The sequence below is a fragment of the Crinia signifera genome, chromosome 3 (genome assembly GCF_055691185.1).
Source record: "Crinia signifera chromosome 3, ASM5569118v1, whole genome shotgun sequence".
In the NCBI taxonomy this organism is placed as follows: Eukaryota; Metazoa; Chordata; class Amphibia; order Anura; family Myobatrachidae; genus Crinia; species Crinia signifera.
This window is the reverse complement of record NC_139219.1, coordinates 245,526,108-245,547,463: the sequence shown is the minus strand read 5'-3', so window position 1 is coordinate 245,547,463 and position 21,356 is coordinate 245,526,108. Positions and strand designations below refer to the sequence as shown.

At 43.5% G+C, this 21,356-nt stretch overlaps 1 protein-coding gene across 5 annotated transcripts in view; it reads right to left on the bottom strand.

Annotated features, from left to right (window-relative positions):
- The window catches only part of MECOM (MDS1 and EVI1 complex locus), a 463,604-nt gene extending 460,360 nt beyond the window's left edge, over positions 1-3,244 (bottom strand). For all 5 annotated transcript variants that reach the window (XM_083177809.1, XM_083177811.1, XM_083177812.1 and 2 more), the window contains exon 1: positions 3,118-3,244. In XM_083177809.1, the coding sequence (XP_083033935.1) occupies positions 3,118-3,154 (37 nt within the window). In that variant the 5' untranslated portion in view covers positions 3,155-3,244. The remainder of the gene's footprint in view (positions 1-3,117) is intronic.
- Between the last annotated feature and the right edge of the window lie 18,112 nt (positions 3,245-21,356).

The window sequence follows — 21,356 nt, the reverse complement described above, 5'->3', positions numbered from 1 at the left end:
CATAGCAATGGGGAAATAATGTATTTCTAAGATATTTTGGTAGATTATTAGCATGTTGTGCCAAATGCAATAAAAGAAGCACTAAGAGGTAATGGCAAAGTGATCGCAAATAAACAGTGTGGGAGCTGGCAGGATTTCACTGCTCAAAACACAAATCCAAATGGACTATTAAACAAGCACATAAACTTGCCAGGGCTTTTAACGTCTGGACACAGGCAGCCTACATACAGAGCTGAAACCTGGGAAAGTGTGACTTTATGATGTCATGTAAGGGACAGATCTGGGTATACCTATACTGCACCCAAAAGCCTGTAAAAGATAGAAGTGCTAAAATGTAAAAGTAACAAGTGCAGTCCATTCATCTGGACTGTGCTAAACTAATCCCATTGTGATTCTTTATGAGGCTGCTGGGCAGTTGGTGGCTAGCAGGACTGGCTCACTGCTTACATACAGACTGCCCACATAGACAGGCTCCATCCCACTGCCACAGCTGCAGTTGGTGCCCTGACTGCCAATACACACCGATAAAGGGTTATCCATAGGCAGGCATTACACAGCAAGCCAGGCACGATGCAGAACCAGCTTTGGTGATAGCAAGTCTCACTTTGTATGAGCTGCTCAATGGGAGGAAGTCTGTGGATGCAGGACTGGCCTGACTACTAATACACTCTTGTGGAGGTGTACATGCCAGTGACTGTAATATGGAGAACAATGCAAAGCACGGATTTATTAGCTGTATGATATTGTTTAATGTAGATAAAGGCTGGAGATTGCGCATTGTACAGGTGCTACACTGGTGCACAGTCACTTTTTAGCACCACTTGTTTCCTGACTACAATGTAACAGGCATTTGGCACAACCTTTTAAAGAAAATAAATGTCAATACACACTTTCATCTATGGAAACAAAATGTAAAATAAACAATCTACAACAAATGACACATACTACGGATGATCCTGAGGTCCCCATATTACTGTATGTGATTCATTTTAGTCATCATTGAGATTAAACCAAGCTGTATTTTAGCACAGATAATTTAATGAGGGGGCTGGGTCTACAACTGTGGAAGCCTGGGCTTGGATGTGGTGCTTACACAATCACACAATGAGCAGACCTGCAGTGTGGTGAGCCCATTACAGTGCACTGATAAGGGCCATGTACTGTAGGTGCATCCAGGTTAATAGGCAGGGTGGGTGTGTTTCCCAGGAATGTGCACCTTCATATGAAATGACATATACAATGTATCTGCTAAAAGCAGGGGCACCTGCATCCATTGCCTTGTGCTGCTATGTATCTGTTTTAAATAAATGTTCCATATAGGGTGGTAGTGGATGGGGTCGGAGGAAGGTCGCAGGTGATGTTAGAAAGGTGTGTACTTTGGGAGATGACCCGGACACTTGTAGCAGTGTCCACTCCGAGTAATACAGGTGCCAGCTCATCATTGGGATGTGACACTTACAGCAGCGCTGTAGGTGCAGCGATAGAATATACCGCACATCCCTATATACAGCGTTACACAGCGCTGCAGGCAGTGTGTGCTGTCTGGTTCTACGGTTACGGGGATCAGCAACTTACCAATGACAAGAGAAAGGTCATGAATAGAGCCCTAAACTATGTCGCATAGTGATGGTCATTCACCGTGCATATCATACAATGTACACATTAACTAACACGACTTGCAAGAAACATGCAATTACTGATACATTTAAATGTATTCATAAATAAAAATACATACATAAAATTGCGTGTGTCTATCTATATATATATATATATATATATATATATATATATATATATATATATAAAACATTTAGTTTACAGTACTCAAAAGACGGATATGTACAATTTTAAGGGATGCATAAATCATTTGCGATCATGTGTTACGATATTGCAATTAGTGCCCTTGCTCACTACTAGTTATTTTCGTACATAACAATTGGCAGCGAAGTCTCGTTTGGATAATAATTTGTATCCGCCGATAGAGGAGATAAGAATGTCACTGCGGTTAAATAGTCCAATAAAAAAAAATAATATAACGTTCGCTGTTCCTTCTAACAAAAGTACAGATCGCTAACAGATTGTTTTATTTATTATTGTTTTTAAACATTTTTTTTCGAAACGAAAAACTATTTAAATGATATCTAAATGTGTTTTGTTTTCATTTAAAGCTAATTACAATTAAAACAAAAATAACATTTTAAATATAATATTAAAACAAATATCATATCAGTTTTAATAAATACAAGGGAAAAACCTTTAAATGTTGCTTTCAAAACATCCGTATGTTACCTGTATTTTACGTGCGCAGTTCTGCGCTCTATTTGCGTGCAGCACCTGATGTCTGTGTGCATATAGCTAGAGCAATACAAGTGCATACAATACGGGTTGTACATTTCATTCATTTTTTAAAGGGAATATGCGAAACAAAAATGATTGCAGTCAGTTTGATAGCACTGTAATAGAAAGCTGTAGTCACAAATCCCAATACATATAAATGGTATATATACAAATATCCCAATACATATTTACTAAAGGATCACCGATGTAAGCCAACCTTGTGTATGATTGTGACCCAGCAGAATTATTACTAATGATTTCTCACGATCACATCTATAAAAGTGACTAGCCTTCAGCTGATGTCCTCATGTAACTTCGTGCATAGAGTGACAGTGCTGTGAGAAGGGTTAATGGCCATTGTAAGCCTGTCCTGTTTATACTGTTGCAGGGAGTTTGCTGGCTGTCACACAGCGCCCACTGGTGGCGATTTAGTTCTATTCATTTACACTACTACACTCCCAGAGCAACATCAACTTTCTGAAAGTCCTGCCTGCCTCATCCCTGCACAAACCCGACCTGCTGCAATCAACCCCACCAAGTTGGACGTGTTGCAGCAGCAGCAGCAGCAGTAGCAGCAGCAGCTCTCCTGAGGTCCCCAGACCAGAGCATCCTCCCACTGCTCCTACAGCTATGGTGTGTGCCTGGAGCCCTGTCTCTGGTCAGCAAGCCAGGGAAATGCAGGTTGCTGGTGTGCCTGGATGTGCAAGCCCACAATGCTAAGATCATCTCTATGCAAGATGGCAGAGGGTGAAAAGCCATAGAAAGGCACATTGCACCTACTTGTGGCCAGCTTCCTTGCCCGGCCTTTGGACCTCATGGTGTCAGCTCTGCGAGGATGGTTTGCTGGAGATTGTTCTTGGATCTTTTTCCTTTTTTCTTTTTTTTCCCCTCTCTCTCTCTCTCTTTCTTTCACTCTCTCAATCCCCTTCTCATTCCGGACTCGCTATCTCCCCAGCATTGTCAGTTTAGACACCTTCGCGCATGCGCTCTTCGCCTCAACCCGTTGCCAAAAAAGTTTGCTGCGATTTATCATTTTGATTTCAGATCTTGTCACATGGAGCTCTCCCTGCGTGCTTCCCAGGGGCCCCGGCTACCAGAGTAGCCTGTCCGTGGCTGCACTCCCAGCAGCCCTATACACATCACACGGTGCTCCATTAACGCCTTCACTGCCCTATACAGCGCTCTCCCCACTCAGTGTACTGGACTGGCTAATAAATGATGCGTTCTAGACTGTCACCTGTTGTACACTGCGACACAATGGGTAAGCGCTATAACAATAACGATACTGTGGTGTACGAAGAGCATTAATTCACAATTTCACAGGAAGATCGGTGTCATGTTGCAATGTAACTAGATTTAGTTATATTGGATTTATTTCGGATTTTTGCAACATATTCAAAATGTATTTTGTTACAATTTGAACCATGAATGGTTTAACTGACAGTACACATGAAAGTCTCCATGGCTTCTGCGCTGATTCGTTCTGCCCAGACTGTATTTGTCCCGGTGACAATGTTTTATAGATAGACATCTAACACCATCGATAGTCACAACAAAGGCTCACAACAATTATAATATATTTGACGGTTTTTTCTAATTATTATTATTATTATTAATCATAATAATAACAATAATTTAACCATCATCATTTATATACGTATATAAAATATTCACAGGTGATTCAGTTCCTGGAGTAATCAATATAGATAAATTTCTAAACACACAAAAAAAATACTACACACAATTTTGGACAATATAATCTAAATTAAATCAAGGAATTAATTTGTGACTGCAGCTTTGTCAAAGCCACGCTGGAACTTGTAGTTCTACCTAAGCTACACATGGCAAACGCTGAATACTCCGGTCCTACACAGGGTAGAATAACCCTAATCAGAAGCTAGTGGAGTGTGGCTTAGTACTGCTGATTACAGAATATCAGAGCTGAGCTGGCGTCTGTCCGCTTCTACGCCACCACCAGTGCTGTGCGTCTGTCCGCTTCTGCACCACCACCAGTATTGATTGTAGCACACATGACATGTATACAGTATGTACTCCCTTCCCTGGCTGGCATTGCAGCAGACACATGCTACCTACACATATGATAGCAGTCCTGCAGGTATACAGGATTATGCATAATATAAAACACTAGCTTAATCTGGACATGTGTGAGAGACCGGTCCTTATTATTATATCTGTCTAGATATAGCAGCGCTGCCCCCCAATAAGTAAGAAAGGCTGTAGGGAGGTTCCCCTAATGCAGGGGTGGCCAAACCGGTCCTCGAGATCTACCATCGGTCCACGTTTTCCAGGTTACCTAGCTGGTGCACAGCTGTAGCCATTACTAACTGTCACATTTTAAAACATGCTGCATTCATTCCTACTATAGATCCACAGGTTGCCTGGAAAACATGCACCGTTGGTAGATCTTGAGGACAGGTTTGGCCAACCCTGCCCCAGTGGGATGGAAAAGGCTCTTGCACAGGACAATGATAATTTAGCTTCATAACACTTCTGTAACCTAAATAATATAAAGGGTCTGCAGTAAATTCTTTCTGCGAGCGGATCATATACTAACATGTATAACATAAATAAAATATGTTGTATTTTGACATTCCCCTAATGGTAACTATCTTGTCCTTCTAGCCAGGACAATAAGAAGCTCAGGCAGAGCCAGCAGGTGTCTCACCCCCCAGCTTACAGGATGCTAGCACTAGTATACTACTCTACTATAGGCATACAGACAATGTACAGCATACATGTTGGCAGGAGCTACTAGTAAAACTTTGGAGTCATGTCCCTTGGCTGTTAGTAACAAACCGCACTGGCAGAGTTAAGTTTGCACTCCTCATCAAATACTTCTACCCTATTGTATTTGTGCAGTGAACTCTGCATTGTGCTATTCAGTCTGGATTTACATTCTCCTAGCTACCAGCAAGATTGATTTGATCATTGTAATACAATTATTAGTGCCGCGGATCAGCCCAAAACATAAAGTGCGCCTGGTATTCCAGCGTGCACCGTTGGTTGGTGTGAAAAGCAGACGCGTGCGGGCACCAAGATCAGGAGTTGGGACGCCTGCTGCGTGCGTGTTGTGTGCGTTCCGGGTGCGTTTGCGCTCATGATCAGTTCGTGTGAACAAGCCCCGAGTGTCAGAAGTCCAGCTTGTAGCCACGGGCTAAATTAGGCAAAATGGGAACAATTTTCTCCCATAGCAATAACTCACAGTCCTGCAGATCACTTTCAAAATATACTCTTTATTAGTGTATGCTGACCTCAGTGGCAGGATAGGAGAGAGACTGAGGGATCTGTCTGCCCCCCTTGGGCTGTAATTATTAGAAATTAATTGGGTTCAGGACCCCAGGTTGCATTGCTAAATTAATAGCTTGTCTGGTGCTGAATTTTCTGTCCACAGGAACACAAGAGGGGGGGGTGTAAGAAGCCAAGGGACAAGCAAGAGAGCCCCCTGGGGTGCTGGCTGGGGGCACTCAGAGCTCCTGTCAATAAACAAAAGCCTGAATAGGTTGGATTGTGCTGGAGGAGGCAGATCCACAGAATGAGTTTATTTTGCAAGGTTGCCAGTATACAGTGCTGTCAGGGGGTCTGCAGGGGTTAAAATAAAAATCAAGACGCTGTATAGTAGTAGCTGTCGTGCTCTAGTATAAGGGAAAAGGCAGCCTTAGGCAAAAGGAAATTACTGCAAGCCCGGGTGACCTTTCTGAGAGGTAATCAATCAAATGATCAACAGGGATATTTATCATTGCTATATGCAGGGAAGGGAAAGTGAGACAGAAAAGTTTGGATAGAACCGATAAGCCTCAAGACAAATGCATGAACTGTAATAAATGGTGAAATCTCAGTGTTTGTGTTTTTTTCTCCCTCGCCTGGCACTGATTTAAAGAACAGTAGCAGGTTACCCCTCCCCTCCCACCCTTCCTCCCCTCTTATCTGTAGGCAACCTGGACCGGTCACTTGTTCTGCAATAACGGGGATTTCTCTGCGTGCAGCATATGACGATGATGATGATGATAATAATAATAATTATTATTATTATTATTATTATTATTATTATTATTATTATTATTAATAATGCATTCAGACCATTAATACTTGTATCAATTTAAACCCATTCAAACTTTTAGCATAACAGAATAATGGGTGTTATAAAATCTGACAGAATATTGCCAATAGTAGAGCATCACAGAATCAGTATTATACATAAAGGAGAATAAATAGTAAAACAAAAGGTAAAACAAAAAAAAGTCTTCTAGATGAATCAGTGCTGGACATGTGCCTCAGTACTGGAACCAGCAGAAATCAGTTTATCTGTGGAAATTAGGGCAGCACGAAATGAGCAGTATTTTGTTGTATGGATCTGTCCAATCATATTAATCTCCTATGATCTGAACAATGTGCACTTCTGATTTGAAAATACAAGCTGGGGTTAATTGCTGAGGGTCACCAGTAACATGCAGGGGGGGCATTGTACTAATAGATAAGACAGTTGCAGGGAACCCTGCTGTACTAACATTACTGTATGTAAGGTTCACACACATTTCTGTCTATACACTTACCACATAAAGGGACTAAATAAAAGAGCCCACCTTAATATACAATTCTATAACATATTATTCCTTTTCTTAAACACAATAATGTATAAGTACATCCAAATATAACCTTTATTATGCTAATAATCTGAACAAAAGTAATATTACACTGTTTCTAAATGAAACCAAAATTCTATATCAGGAATTCCCAACCTCGGTCCTCAGTGCATACTACAGTGCAGGTTTTAGTGATCTTCAGCCTTCAGCACAGATGGTTAATCCCTGAGGTACTGCTTAAGTCACCTGTGCTCAATCATGAATATCATCTAAACCTGAACTGGGTGTGTCTTGAGAACTGAGGTTGAGAATGCCTGATCTATCTACTGGATATGGATATACTGTATGGTATTTCCCCTTAGTGCTGGACAACATACCTTCCAACGGGTGTGGTATAGGGTTCCGATAGTCGGGATCCCGACAGTCATTCGCCCGATGTCGGGATCCCGACTGGCCGGACTCAGACAACATGGCGAGCGCAACAAAGCCCTCGCCACGCTGCGAGCATGGTGGCTCACTACGCTCGTCACCTATTCTATTCTCCCTCTATGGGAGTCGTGGACCCCCACAAGGGAGAATAGCCGGTGGCCATTGGGAACCCGTCTGTCGGTGTTTTAACAGTCGGGATCCAGACGTCGGGTAAATGACTGTCGGGATCCTGACTGTCAGGACCCCGACTGCCAGCACCCCGTCCGGCACCCCCTCCCAACATGAGCCTCTCCAGGAGGGACAGAATGCTCTATTCCTGGACTTTCCTCTTTATTTATCATTACATCACCTGTGGTGAAACGCCTTTCTTATCAATTAACCTGTTCAAAACAGGTGATGCCAAAAATAAATTAAGAGGGAAATCCAGAAACAGAGCATTGTGTCTCGAGAGGCTCATGTTGGGAGGTATGGGATAATAGGAAATATTTAGTAAGTTGTGGGTTTAGTGTTTCCTCTGCTTCTGTTTGTGGGAACAGAGACTACAAGTGATGGTGGCTGATGTATGGAAGCATCTAATGCAGTGTCGGACTGGGGCATGAAGGGCCCACCAGGGAAATGCACTCACAGAGGCCCACCGAGGGGTGTGGTCATTTGCTGGAAGGGGTGTGGCCACCTGACCAGGGAGGATTGGCTACTCTGCTATGTCTTAGCCCTAATACATAGCAGATTAGCGGGACGCTGTGCTCTGCAGCGACACTGTGCTCTACGCATCACTATGCTACTGTAACTCATTCCCGGTCAGGGATCTGTCTACACAGGCATTTGCTGTGACATCTTACTAACTAAAGGCCCGATTCAGACCTGTTCAGCCAGGTCCAAATTCAGACACTGGACGATGTTCACGCTACTCCACATTTTATTTTCCTTGGCACCAGCATCGCATAAATAAATATTCCGGCACTCTGCACCTCTAACCTCAACCTACTAGCTTGGCACGTGTGGCTTATACACCAATAGGTGTATTCCATATTTTATATATAGACCCAGTCTGACATTTGCCCATCTACCCTGTAGATGGATCTGTACCACCAGCGTTACACCCACCCCACCATATATACATAGTGTATATATGGTGGGTGTAATGCTGGTGGAACAGATCCATCTACTGGGTTGATGGACAAGCAGTAGGATGGGTCTATGGGCATGACAGAATGCCAAGTTGGCACACAACATACTAATAATATGACCTAAATTAATAATTAACTAACAGCCCACAGGTTTACCTAAACGTGGGTCTGCCTACAGTTCCGCTCCTGCATTGCTGGGGCTGAATAGTGTCTGGGCCATGCCACCAGCCACCCCCTGGCCTGCTGTTCCTTCATTATGTATGCTGTGCACTGCAGGCAGGTCCAGCATCCAAAGTCATGCTGCGGGGATGTCATGACGCAATGTGATGCCCACTCACACGCACGGATTCCCTGGGAATGCCGGAGCCAAACCTCCAGAGCTGCTACTGACAGAGAGTAGGCCCAATCCAAGCCTGGTCTGATGTGTACTTATTGCAGTGTGAGCAATATGTGTTCTGCCCAGAGGTAATATACATTGGGGGGGGGGGGGGTCCTGAGGACCGTGGTTGAGAAGCTCTAGAGCATGCTTGTCTGCCTGACCCTCTCCATGAGGGAGAAAATGCTCTGTTCCTGGACTTCCCTGGTAATGTATGATTGCCATCACCCGTGTTGAGCAAGGTAATTGATAAGAAAGTTGTTTTCACCACAGGTGCTGGCAATCATACATTACCAGGGAAGTCCAGGAACAGAGCATTTTCTCCCTCATGGAGTGGGTCAGGTAGTCAAGTATGCTCTAGACCAGGGGTGGCCAAACTGGTCCTTGAGATCTACCAATGGTCCACGTTTTCCAAATCACCTAGTTGGTGCACAGCTGTAGTCATTACTAACTGTCACATTTTCAAATATGCTGCATTCATTCCTACTATAGATCCACAGGTTGCCTGAAAAACATGAACTGCTGGTAGATCTTAAAGACAGGTTTGGCCACCACTGGTCTAGACTAATACATTGGATATTCATAAATGTTACTATCAACTTAATTTAGGAATCAGTAATTGTTAATAAATACATGCAAACATGAAATTGTTAATTAGTTACAGCATTTCTTGTAATCATCCATAAGGAGCTGTTGCAAAGTAGAGTGATGTTTAATAGAAAAATGGGAATACCAAGAAAAAGATATAAAAGCATATAACACTGTTCACCTCTATCTGTCTCTCTGACCACATCCTCTCCTAAAGGCTTGTAAGCTCTGATGAGCAGCCCCCCCCCCCCCCCCCCCACTGCCTGCAACAGCACCTAACCTTTGGGTCCCGCACACCGCTGCTATTTCAGCTTTATGGCTGCTGATGCAGCAATGTTTATAAACCATGTCCATGTCCTGCAATGTTCTGCACTGTTGAGTTGGTCATACTATTTCTGTACTATTAAATGAAACCTAATAATAATAATAATAATACTGATGGTAATAATAATAATAATAATAGCAACAAAGACACTAGTCTAAAGCTGCTTACACACTGACTATGCGATATATGCAAACAATGTGCACGATATTGTTAATGATATTTTCATGCATATCATCTAGCGTATTTTATTTCTGTGCAGGGTAAATACTGGCTGCTTTATTTTTACACTGCAATTTTGATTTTAGTTTGAACACCCCCCCCCCCCGACCCGAATCTAGCTCTCTCTGCACATGTTACATTTGCCCCACCTGCAGTGCAACATGGTTTTGCTCTCTTGAGAAAGATTTCGCTTTTGCGATCAACTCTGGAACAGGCCCTTCGAGATGAAAATATAAAAGTAGTTCAACAATAAATCTTAAACATCAAAATGTTCTTACTTTTAAAACAAGTACAGAATGGACAATGATGTAAGTGAATGGAAAGGGACCTTGGAGTTACAGAATCAGATAATATGAAGGTGAGTAAGCAATGTAGTAAAGCAGTAGGACATGCCAGGATAATACCTATAACTTGGTTTGAAAGAATAAGGTGTCCGCAGTAGCGCCGGCTCATGTCAGTGTGTGTAAGCGGCAGCCGGAAGTTGCGTGTCCTGACAGGCGTCCCCAGGCAGCTTCCCGTCCCGAGTCCCTTCAGTGCCGTGGCCGCAAAAATTCTTGTTAGGGGGGGTGGTTTATGTGTCAGCCATCCCCTCCGGAGTCCCTGCAGTGCCACAGCTGCAAAAATTCTTGTTAGGGGGGGCTATGTGTCAGCCGCCCCCTCCTGAGTCCCTGCAGCGCTGTGGCCACAAAAATAATTGTTGGGTGGGGGGTATTAAGTGCCAGCCGCCCACAGCAGTCCAGTGCCTAACTGACTGAAGGGATGCATAGCCCCTCTGATGGACAGGTTACCCCTGGGCAAGAAGCATGTAAATTCCCCTGGGAGCAAACCTTTAACCCCTTCTTGGCAACAAGCATGTTTTCCCCCTGGGCAACAAGCATTTAACTTATCTGGCAACAAGCTTGTAATCCTCCCTGGGCATTGAATGGGTAATTCCCACTGGGAAATGAACATATACTCCCCCATGGCAACAAGTATGTACTCCCCCATGGCAAGTAACATAAAACCCAGGCAAGGGTAACCCCCTGGCACCGAGCATGTAACCCCCTCTGGCACTGAGCAAAAAACCTGTCTTTGAGCATGCAACCCCTGGCAAAGAGCATGCAACCCCTGGCAAAGAGCATGTAGGTAAGTGGCACTTATGTGGCATAATAAGTAATAGGCATTATGGCATGTGGTATAATATGTAATGGGCATTATGGTGTGTGGCCTAATGTGTAATGGGCATTATGACGTGTGGCATAATATGTAATGGGCATTATGGCATGTGTCCTAATGTGTAATTAGCATTATGGTGTGTGGTATAAGTAATGGGCATTAACATGTATGGTATAATATGTAATGGGCAGTATGGTTTGTGGCCTAATGTGTAATAGGCATTATGGTGTGTGGCATAATATGTAATGGACATCATAGTGTGTGGAAAAATATGTAATGAGCATTATAGTGTGTGGCATAATGTGTAATGGGCATTACGATGTGTGGTAGAATGTGTAGTAGGCATTACGGTGTGTGGCATAATGTGTAGTAGCTGTCAGTTCAGAAGTGAGACTTTCTGCACTGGGGCAGCTATTAAATGGGACTTCTTGCCACCAATATGCCCACCATCCCTCCCTGCTCCACACAACTACTAGTGCTTAAGGGGGTGGGGCCCCCAGAAATATCAATGTATGGGGCCCTAAGATTTCTGTTGTCGGCCCTGCTCCTGGCCAATCTACAAGGGCTACTAGACAGAATGTGTGTGCTGTATAATAAAAGGCATAAGGAACAGCCGGAACATGTACAAATGATGGGGCTGAAGGGACAGAGGTGATATAGAAACATTCAAATATCTCAAAAGCCTTAATCGAGTTCTAGAAGGCAGTATTTCTAAAACAAAGTAGTAAGATTTACAGTATAGTACACGAGGAAAAACTCTGATATTTGAAGAAGGAAAGATGAACATTAACATAAAGAAAACATTTATTTTACAGTAAGGATGATAGATCTGAACTGTGGATTAGTTCCAGCAGTTCTGATAAGGACACATACAATAAAAGCATTCAGGAATGCATGCAACCAAATATTGCTATTGATAAAAGTAGAGAAAAAAAACTGAAAACCCAATATTTAAAACAACAAACGCATATGTCAGTTTGTTACTACCCAGTTTGTTTTATCACTGATTCCTATTGTAAAGCGCAACGGAATTTGCTGCGCTATATAAGAAACTCTAAATAAATAATATCAGATTATTACTCCTAGTGAGCAGAATTTGTGGTCCTTCTATGGCCTGTAATGTTTCAATGGGGTGTAGCCAAGCTTTCATAAGGATGAAATTACATATGTTTTATTATCTGATAAGTACCATTTTGTTACTTACAGTCACTTTATCGGGAAATCGATGGAAATTGTCAGCTGCAACATTTTTCCAGAGATCTGCACATGAGCATTTGAGTCTGAGCCCTCTAGTGCGCACAGGCCTTCTCATTTCTTAAAACACCCTGGTGCAGCATCTCACCATAACTGTCAGAAATACTGTACACATGGGTTGGAGGCTGGGCTTAGTGAAAATCGCCCAGGATTTTGCTTAGTGAAAATCACCCAGCAGCCTGTGTTGTCCACATGGACACTGCATGTCTAGTTCTTGCCTGCAGGGTCTATTTGGCCAGGCAATAGCGGCGCAGTGGGGCTGCGCATCGCTATTGCCCACTGTGAACACAGGGCCCATTCTGGGAACCCTTCTGAGCGATTTTGATGATGTAGTTGAAATCGCTTAAGGGCCCCATACATCAGCAATTAATTGTGACAATTTTCAGATATGGAGATGATTGCCACAATTAATTTTAGATGTGTGGGCTCCCCCTTTTGGCAATCCCAATCAAAATGGATTGCTTAATCAGGTTTTTAAACATGCTTAATAATCTGGTATTATCTGCAGATCTTTTTTAGATGTGTGGGCATTCCCAATTCGTCTTCTTCATCTATTTACATTATGAACAGCTGAAATGACAATCGATTGGGGCAATTTCCAGATATGAAGATGCAATCTTTAGATGGAAAAATCTGCCGATCACTGAAATAAATCTGTAATGTGTGGGCAAAGTCAGATAGATTGTAAAATCCATTTATCTGGCCAAAATATCCCTATATCTGAAAATCCATAAATTGTGATTGCTGATGTATGGGGCCCATTAGAAGAATCACCCCGTGTGTATCCCCTTAAAAGTATATGTAAGCGTAGCTGTGCTATGTTTATTCAGCACTGACATAATTGTTCACCATTAGTGCAAGCAGTGCAGGGCTGTGTAATACAGACAATGCACACTAATTTGGGCTGAAATAAATAGTTCAAATTAAAAGTGTGTTTTTTTTTTTATTCATCCAAGTGTAATTATACTTGGCCAGCCAGGAGACGTTACATGATAAGTAAGATAAGCTGTTGAACCTGGCAGTGAGATGTTGGACCTGGCAGTGAGATGTTGGACCTGGCAGTGAGAGAAGTTGTTGGACCTGGCAGTGCCTGCAGTGTAATAATATGATAGGACAATTTGGACCACATGCAAGGTTTGGCTGCTCCTATTCTCTGACAAGCCTAAGGAAATAAGAGTTGTAATTCTCACAACAAGGTGTATATTTACTACAGTGCAGGTTTTCAGAAGTACAGATGTTATTAATAACAACAACCAAATTCTATCTAGCACCTTCTAAAAGATAATAGCTGGAATCTGACAAGCAACATCACCACTTCTAAAACCTGTGTTTTAGGAAACATACCCCAAAGACTCACAATATACAGTTGTTTTATTCTCTTTTGTGGGTGGTTGTTTAAGTTCCCAATAATTATTCTGAACTTATTAAATATTTCAAAATTGATTGCCCTAGTTTATGTGTAGGAGTGCACTAACACCTTACTAGCAGAAAGCCTCTGCCAAATTACATGTGTCACTACAGTTAGAGTTTTCCCTCTCTAAAAAATGATCAAAGAAGAAGAAGATGTTTTACACGAGTTTATCCCCTGCTCATTTTTCAAAAGTTTATTATGGAATCAGCAATTCACAACATTTAGATGAGTATGACTTTAAAAAAAAAAGTGGTAACATAGTAACGTACAGAGTAAGCAATTATGTATAAAGACATCCGTCTATCAAGTTCAATCTGTTTTTTTTTTTTTAAAACAAATTAGTTGTGGGCTGGAGATTAACCTAAGATTATATTTGACTAATAGGGGCATAAGCATCAATTATTCAGTCTCAGACCTGATTATTGAAATTTCATATCGCAGCTATTCACGCAAAGTACAAATGATGGTCCTCATTCAGACCTGTTCGCTTGCGATTCCCTGCACAAGCATGCGAGTGTATGTGTACACATCCGCTGTCATGTGGCCGCATGGAGGAAAAATCATTCGATGGTCGCTCACCATCGAATGATTTTTCCTCTGTTTGTGGATAAAAGTACATACTTTTATCCTGACGGAGATGGCCATAACGGGGCGGACGCTGATGTCATGTGATGTCAGCTGCCCGTCCCAAACAGGCATGGGTACTCCTGTGTCCGCAGCGATATGCCAAGTGTTTCTATGAGTGCACCCATAAAATGGGCATTACCCTGCTTCTGCATTATTCCGCATTATTATTTGTTTTATTTATTAACAGTTTTTTACATAGCGCACACATATTACGCAGCGCTGTACAGAGAATATTTGAACATTCATATCGGTCTCTGCCCCAGTGGAGCTTACAATCTATATTCCCTACCACACGGGGAGAATATACAAGCTCCGCCCAGTTAGGGCCATGGTGGAACTGAACCCATGACCTCAGTGCTGTGAGGCTGGAATGCTAACCATTACACCATCCATGCTGCTCCCTTCCCACCCACTATTGAGCGAATGCCCCGGTGACTGTAAAACTCGCCGAAGGTGTTCGCTCCGGGGGTCAGAACATGCTCATATTTGTACATGTGTAAACCCCGAACAGGGGAGCGAATTCGGCCTGCAGCAAGTGGGTCCGAATCGCCCCCTTATGTAGTGTCCGAATTGATCAAAATTCACTTCCAGGGACTCCATATGACAAGGCAGCATATGTCTGCAATGTCACTGCACTTCTATTTCGGAACACTGCAGATTACTGCGCATGTGTGGTCCGCTAAGCATACATGTACAGCAGTCATTGCACTTGGGGAGTTCTAAAGGCACACTTTCCCAGTAATGTTGTGAAGCATAGCCTATAGACTACAGTGGCTAAGGCCATCTTCAGATGGTGTTAGCTACTGGGACCAAACTAGCTTGGTAAACCTGGCAGATTCACAGCCCCGACAGACAAGTATGGGGGCTTTGGCGGCTGTCGGAACTGGAGTTAGCATGGCAGATACTGGAGGCATCCGCTTGCTGCATCCTTGTGACATTCAGGTGATACTTACTATTTCAGAATATCCTCTGAAATATTTGTTTTCAATAGATATGCCTCAAATATTGATTGATAAATAGGTCAAAGAATGAGATATTTATTTGTAATCAGCTTTATTGGCCAGGTATACTTGCGTATACAAGGAATTTATTTTCGGGTTTGCTGTGCAACAGCCAGGTGGGTAACAAGTAAACAGGTAAACAGTATACAATATAAACAATATAAACAGGTGGGGGAACATGTACAGTCGTACAGAAAGATATTCCATGTGGACACAGTGTTAAATTATGTGCAGAGGGTTATGGCGCGCCTAGACAGTGAATTGTTCAGGAGTTCACGTGTCAGCAGGTGAACAGCTTGAGGGAAGAAACTTTTTAGGCTTCTGGTGGACGGTGACCTGGTGGGAATGGCCCTGTATTGTTTTCCTGATGGCAGCAGGTTAAACAAGCAATGGCCAGGATATAGTTGGTCCTTGGCTATCTTCGTTGCCCGTTTTTCTGCTCTGGACAGGTACAGGTCCTGGACAGAGGGAAGGTCCGCCCCGATGATCTTCTCCGCAGTTCTGACTACCTTTTGGAGTCTGCATTTGTCTCTCTCTCTCTCTAGCAGAGCCGTACCAGACCAGTATCAATGTACCAGTACAGCCTCCACAATCCTGGAGTAGAAAAGGAGCAGAAGCTTCTGTGGGATGTTTTACTTCCTTAGTTGTCTAAGGAAGAACAGCCTCTGCTGTGCTTTTCCAATGAAAATAGTGCAATACTTGTTGGATAATAGCGAGATGAAATTTGCTAAAGAGATATGTATGTTATTCTATATTATGCCCTAAATAATTTGAGTATTTTAATAAAAAGTAAACCCATATCTGCAATCTACACAAAGCATGATTTCCATCCTGTGCTCTGGCTTACAGCTGAACACATGGTCTGCAGTGCCTCCATGAGGAAGCTTGTGGCATTACACATGGCTGATTTCTTTTGGCAGCCAAGGAACAATTATAAATAGAAATTACTGTATACTTAAGAAACTATTCTGTATCATAATAAAGTATTATTTTTGGAATTTCTCTGCAATACAAATACATTAGCCAGTAGAAATAAATGATCAGGCAAAGAAGATACTCAATTGAAGATGTCACTCTCAGTATATAGATAATAAAAATGATATATGATAAAGAACAGCACAACTTTAATGCCTACCTGGAAAGAAGGGGATGTTATCTACCCCGTGAGTATGGTTTCCTTCCACAGGTTTTGGCAGGCAGAGGATACCTACCTACTTGCCAAGGTAGGTAAGTATCTGTATGGATGGGCTCTGGATGTAATAAAGTTATACTTTTATTGTGTGTTTGTTTTTTTATTTCACTATTTGTACTGGTGTGGAGCTACAAGTTTCAGCGGGCACTTTAATGCCCCGCATGCTGGTACTTGTGGTTCTCCAAGTCCCTGCATGTGGTGCAAGCTTGCTAGGACTCATAGTTCCACAGCAATACACAATATTTTTACACATTTTTCAGCCCGATGCCCACCACCCAAGGGGTATCAGGGACAGCCCCGGACATCAGCCTGGGCAGGAAAATTAAAACTAAAAATCGCACCATATCGCATTTTTTTTGCCATGAATTCGAATCTCATTAAATAGACGAATTGTTCCAAAAAATTTGATTTTGTAAAATGCAATAAGGTGCAATTTCAGAACTTTACTATAAATTGCATCCCATTAAATCTCATCCACTGTGACCTTCTATGGACATTCAGCAGGTGTATCCTGACCACTTACCTCCTGCCACACCCTCTCACCTTGAGGCCGTGACGAACCTCGGTCCTGGTAAACTCCGGCACCCAGACATGAACACCTAGGAGGAATAAAAGATGGTGAGACTGGTTCCTCCTTAGCGCAGACCAAAGCGTCCCGCAACATCTCTACAGCAAAAGGCTTCAGGCTCCAGGGAGCTTCATCCTCAGCACTCATCAGTGGCGTAACTATAAAGGAGGGTGCAGTGGAACAAATGGAGGGGAAGGGGACAGAGGTAGAGATATCATAGAGAGCAGAGCCACGGGAGGACGGGGATATACAGATAGAGGTGATGTACAGTATATAGGAAAGTGAACAGAGGCACAGATGGCCAAGGGGACAAAGGCATAGAATGGGCAGGAGCAGGGGCACACATGGAGCAAGTGGAGACAGATGGTGGGGCCGCAGAGACGCCGGGGGCGCAGGGACAAAGACAGAGGAGATGCAGGGAAACACGGCAGGGATTATTGTTTTGCACCCTGCAGTTTCAAGCAGCAGCAGAGAGGGGACCAGCGGTGGCTCAACAGGCAGCGGGGCTTACAGCCGAGTGCACTAACCGGGTGGCAGCAGAAAGGGGACCAGTGGCGACTCAGGAGGCGGTGGGGCTTACAGCCAGGTGCACCCGGAGGGTTACATATAGACACACATATATATAAATCTGCTGCAGCCATGTAAAAAATAAAATAAAAAGAAAGGTTCTAGCATGGGGGAAGCGGGATCTGCGGCACCAGGAAGGGGAGGTGAGGAGAGGGAAGGGTGTTTCCTCTCCTCTGAGTCTTCCTGTTGTGTTACAGCACAGCCGAGGCCGGCGGCCACAGCATACAGTATAATGAGTATTCTTACTCATTATTAGTACTACTGCAGCGCTACCAGCCACTTCATCGTGGTGGCTACAGCAGCTGCACTGCGGCTCCAACAGCTCCTCCGTGTATAAAAAAAAAAAAGTGTCAGCAATGACAGGAACCGAGCCAAGAACTCCCTCACAAAAGAAATCAGTCTAGCAAAAAAGCAGTTCTCGGACAAGCTGACAAATGACCTATCCACTAATGGATAGACTAATTGGAAAGGAATGCAATCTATAACCAGCTACAAGAAAACCACACCCAAACCCACCGCCATTTACCAAGACCTAGCTGATGAGCTGAACAACTTCTATTGCAGGTATGAAAAAGTAGTCCCATGCGAACCAAACCATACCCTCTATGCTGCCCCAAATGTCAACTCACCCCCATATTCACCAGGATCTTCAACAAATCACTGGAGCTACGAAAGGATCCCTCCTGCCTCAAAAGCACCACTATTGTTCCGGTCCATAAGAAATCCACTAATACAAATCTGAACGACTACCGGCCGATAGCTATCACGTCTGTGATCATGAAAACGTTTGAGCCCCTGGTACTGAACCACCTGAAAGCTATGACTGGCCACCAGCTAGACCCCATCCAGTTCTCCTACCAATCGAATCGTTGTGTCGATAATGCAGTAAATCTGGGCCTGCACTACATTCTGCAGCACCTGGGTATGCCTGTTACCTATGCAAGGGTCCTGTTTGTCCACTTCAGCTTAGCCTTCAGTACAATCATACCCAACATCCTCCACCCAAACTCTGCCGCCTAGAAGTCACTCAAGCTACATGTTCATGGATTGTGGACTTCCTGACTGATAGAAAACATGTTGTAAAAGTGGGGAAATTCACCTTCCAAGTGCGGTCCATCAGCACAGGAGCCTCCCAGTGCTGTGTACTCTCACCCCTGCTCTTCTCCCTGTACACCAATGACCACCTCAGAGGTGCAATAAATAAAGATAATCAAATTTGACGATGACACTACCATCATTGGCCTCATCAAGGACATGGACGAATTGGTCTACAGACAAGAAGTGGACTGATTGGCCTGTTGGTGCAGAAGCAACCATCTAGAGCTCAACCCACTCAAAACCATTGAGATGATAGTGGACTTTAGGAAGAAGTCTGTTGGTAATCCTCCACTAACAATTAATGACAGTGTGGTGTCGCTAGTGGACTCCTTCAAGTTCCTAGGAACCACAATCTCCCTGGACCTTAAATGGGGGCCCAACACTGATACTATTGTTGGAAAAGCACAGCAGAGGCTGGTCTACCTTAGGCAACTAAGGAAGTTCAACATCCCAGGAAAGCTTTTGCTCCTCTTCTGCTCCGCTATTGTGGAGTCTGTACTGGCTGCCGCACAGCAAACCGAAAACAAATTCCTAGTATACACATGTGTATATATATATGGTCAATAATGCTGGTTCCAATTCTGTCGCTAAAATATTTCCTGCCACTGAAATTGGTGGCGAACCATCTTTAATTGTGTTTTTATTGTATATTTTTTTTAAATACATCTTCTCCATTGAAGAATTTATATTCACTGCACCTTAATAAAAATTATTTGAATACATTATATTGATATTATAATTGTCAGCTTCATTACTAACACCACTAATTTTTCTGCGTTGCCTTCCCCTGTTTACCTCTGATAAATTGTATTACTCAATTTGCAATGATTGATAGGAAGCAGCAGCAGATGGACTAAATCTACACCTGTATGGCTGATCGGGGCTTCCAGCGCTAAGAGTTCATTTTTTATTTTCTTTACATTCTGTACAACACCTGAGTAAGAATAATAATAATTTGCAATCATCAATGTATGGCATATTGTATAACGGTATGCAAGCATTTAATAGTATGGGATGACCACGTACACACGTGTGTCTGTCAGAGCTGCATCCAAAGAGTGCATGTTGGCAGGACTGTAACTAGTGACTGACCAGGATGGCACTCCCCAGGCCCCAACCCCTGGAGAGCCCTGTCTGCTACCCAGAGGACCCATTCTATACCTTTATTATTGTTCAATACATTTAGGTCCATTTGCTGTGCTCACCAGTCCAGACCAATCAGAGGAGAGTATGGAGCCTCCCATCTCTAGTGCTGGCTGTGGCTGGTGTATCCTAGTGGGCAGGGCCAGCGGCTGCCTAAAGATTTAGAAGGAGCCTGCATCTTACTGTCACTGCTGTCACTGCACCAATCTCTGCGCCCTGTAATCACAGTGGGACTGAGCTGCATCACTGACCTTTTTGAGAGCGATTTGATGGCTGGAGACATGGGAGTCATTCATACACCATCATCCCACTACAGAGGATACCAACATGCCCTATCCCTCTCCCCCTACCTTCCTAACCCTCCTATCCCCTCAGCCTAACCCTAACCCCCCCGTACCATGTCGTCTAAACCCAAACCCCCCTCCCCCCCAACCTAACCTTCCCAACTCCCCCACAGCCTACATTGGAGACGCCGGCTGGTAAAACTCAAGCATCTGCATACGAGTCCATGTCTGAGTTCTAGCAGCAGTCAGGATCTGATAGAGTCGCTAGGCCGACACTATGAAGGTCGATATACATTACGTCGACATGGCTAAGGTTGACAAAGTTGGAAGGTCGACACAAGCCTTAGGTTGACAATGGGAAGGCTGACAGTCAAAAGGTCGACATGAACTTTTTAATTTTCCAAAACAGGCGGTGTTTCATACCCTACCATCCACTAGAGCAGGGGTTCCCAATCTCTTTCAATTCACGGCACCCTAGAGTATCAGAAGTTTTCCACGGTACCCCTAGGCCCAAAAAGAAATATATAAATGAAGTAGATGGTGTTTATATGTGCTTCTTATCTTCAGTTATGTGGTAACGGGCAGGGTTTGCTTCTGATTGTACATATATATGATTGGCAGCCACCAGCACTGGTTTTATCCATAAATCATTTATCATAAATAATTTGGATTGGTCCTGGACCAACAAACCGTAGCACCCCTGCAAGTGTCCCGAGGCACCCCAGGAAGCCACGGCACACAGTTTGGGAACCACTGCACTAGGGCATCGAGATAGAATATAATAGTGTGCCGAGCATTGACATTTGGGACAAAAAGCGTAAAAAACTCATGTTGTCCTGTTAACTGTCAACCTTCAGACCCTAACCATTTCAACCTATTTCATGTGTCGACCTAAGTCCTGTTGAGCTCCTAGTGGTCGACCTAATGTATATCAACCTTTATACAGTCGACCCTATGACTCATACCCGTCAGGATTCGGGTACCAGGATTCCGTCAGCCGGCATCCCCGACTGCTGGGATTATATATACAACCAGGGAGAGACAAAGGGGAGAG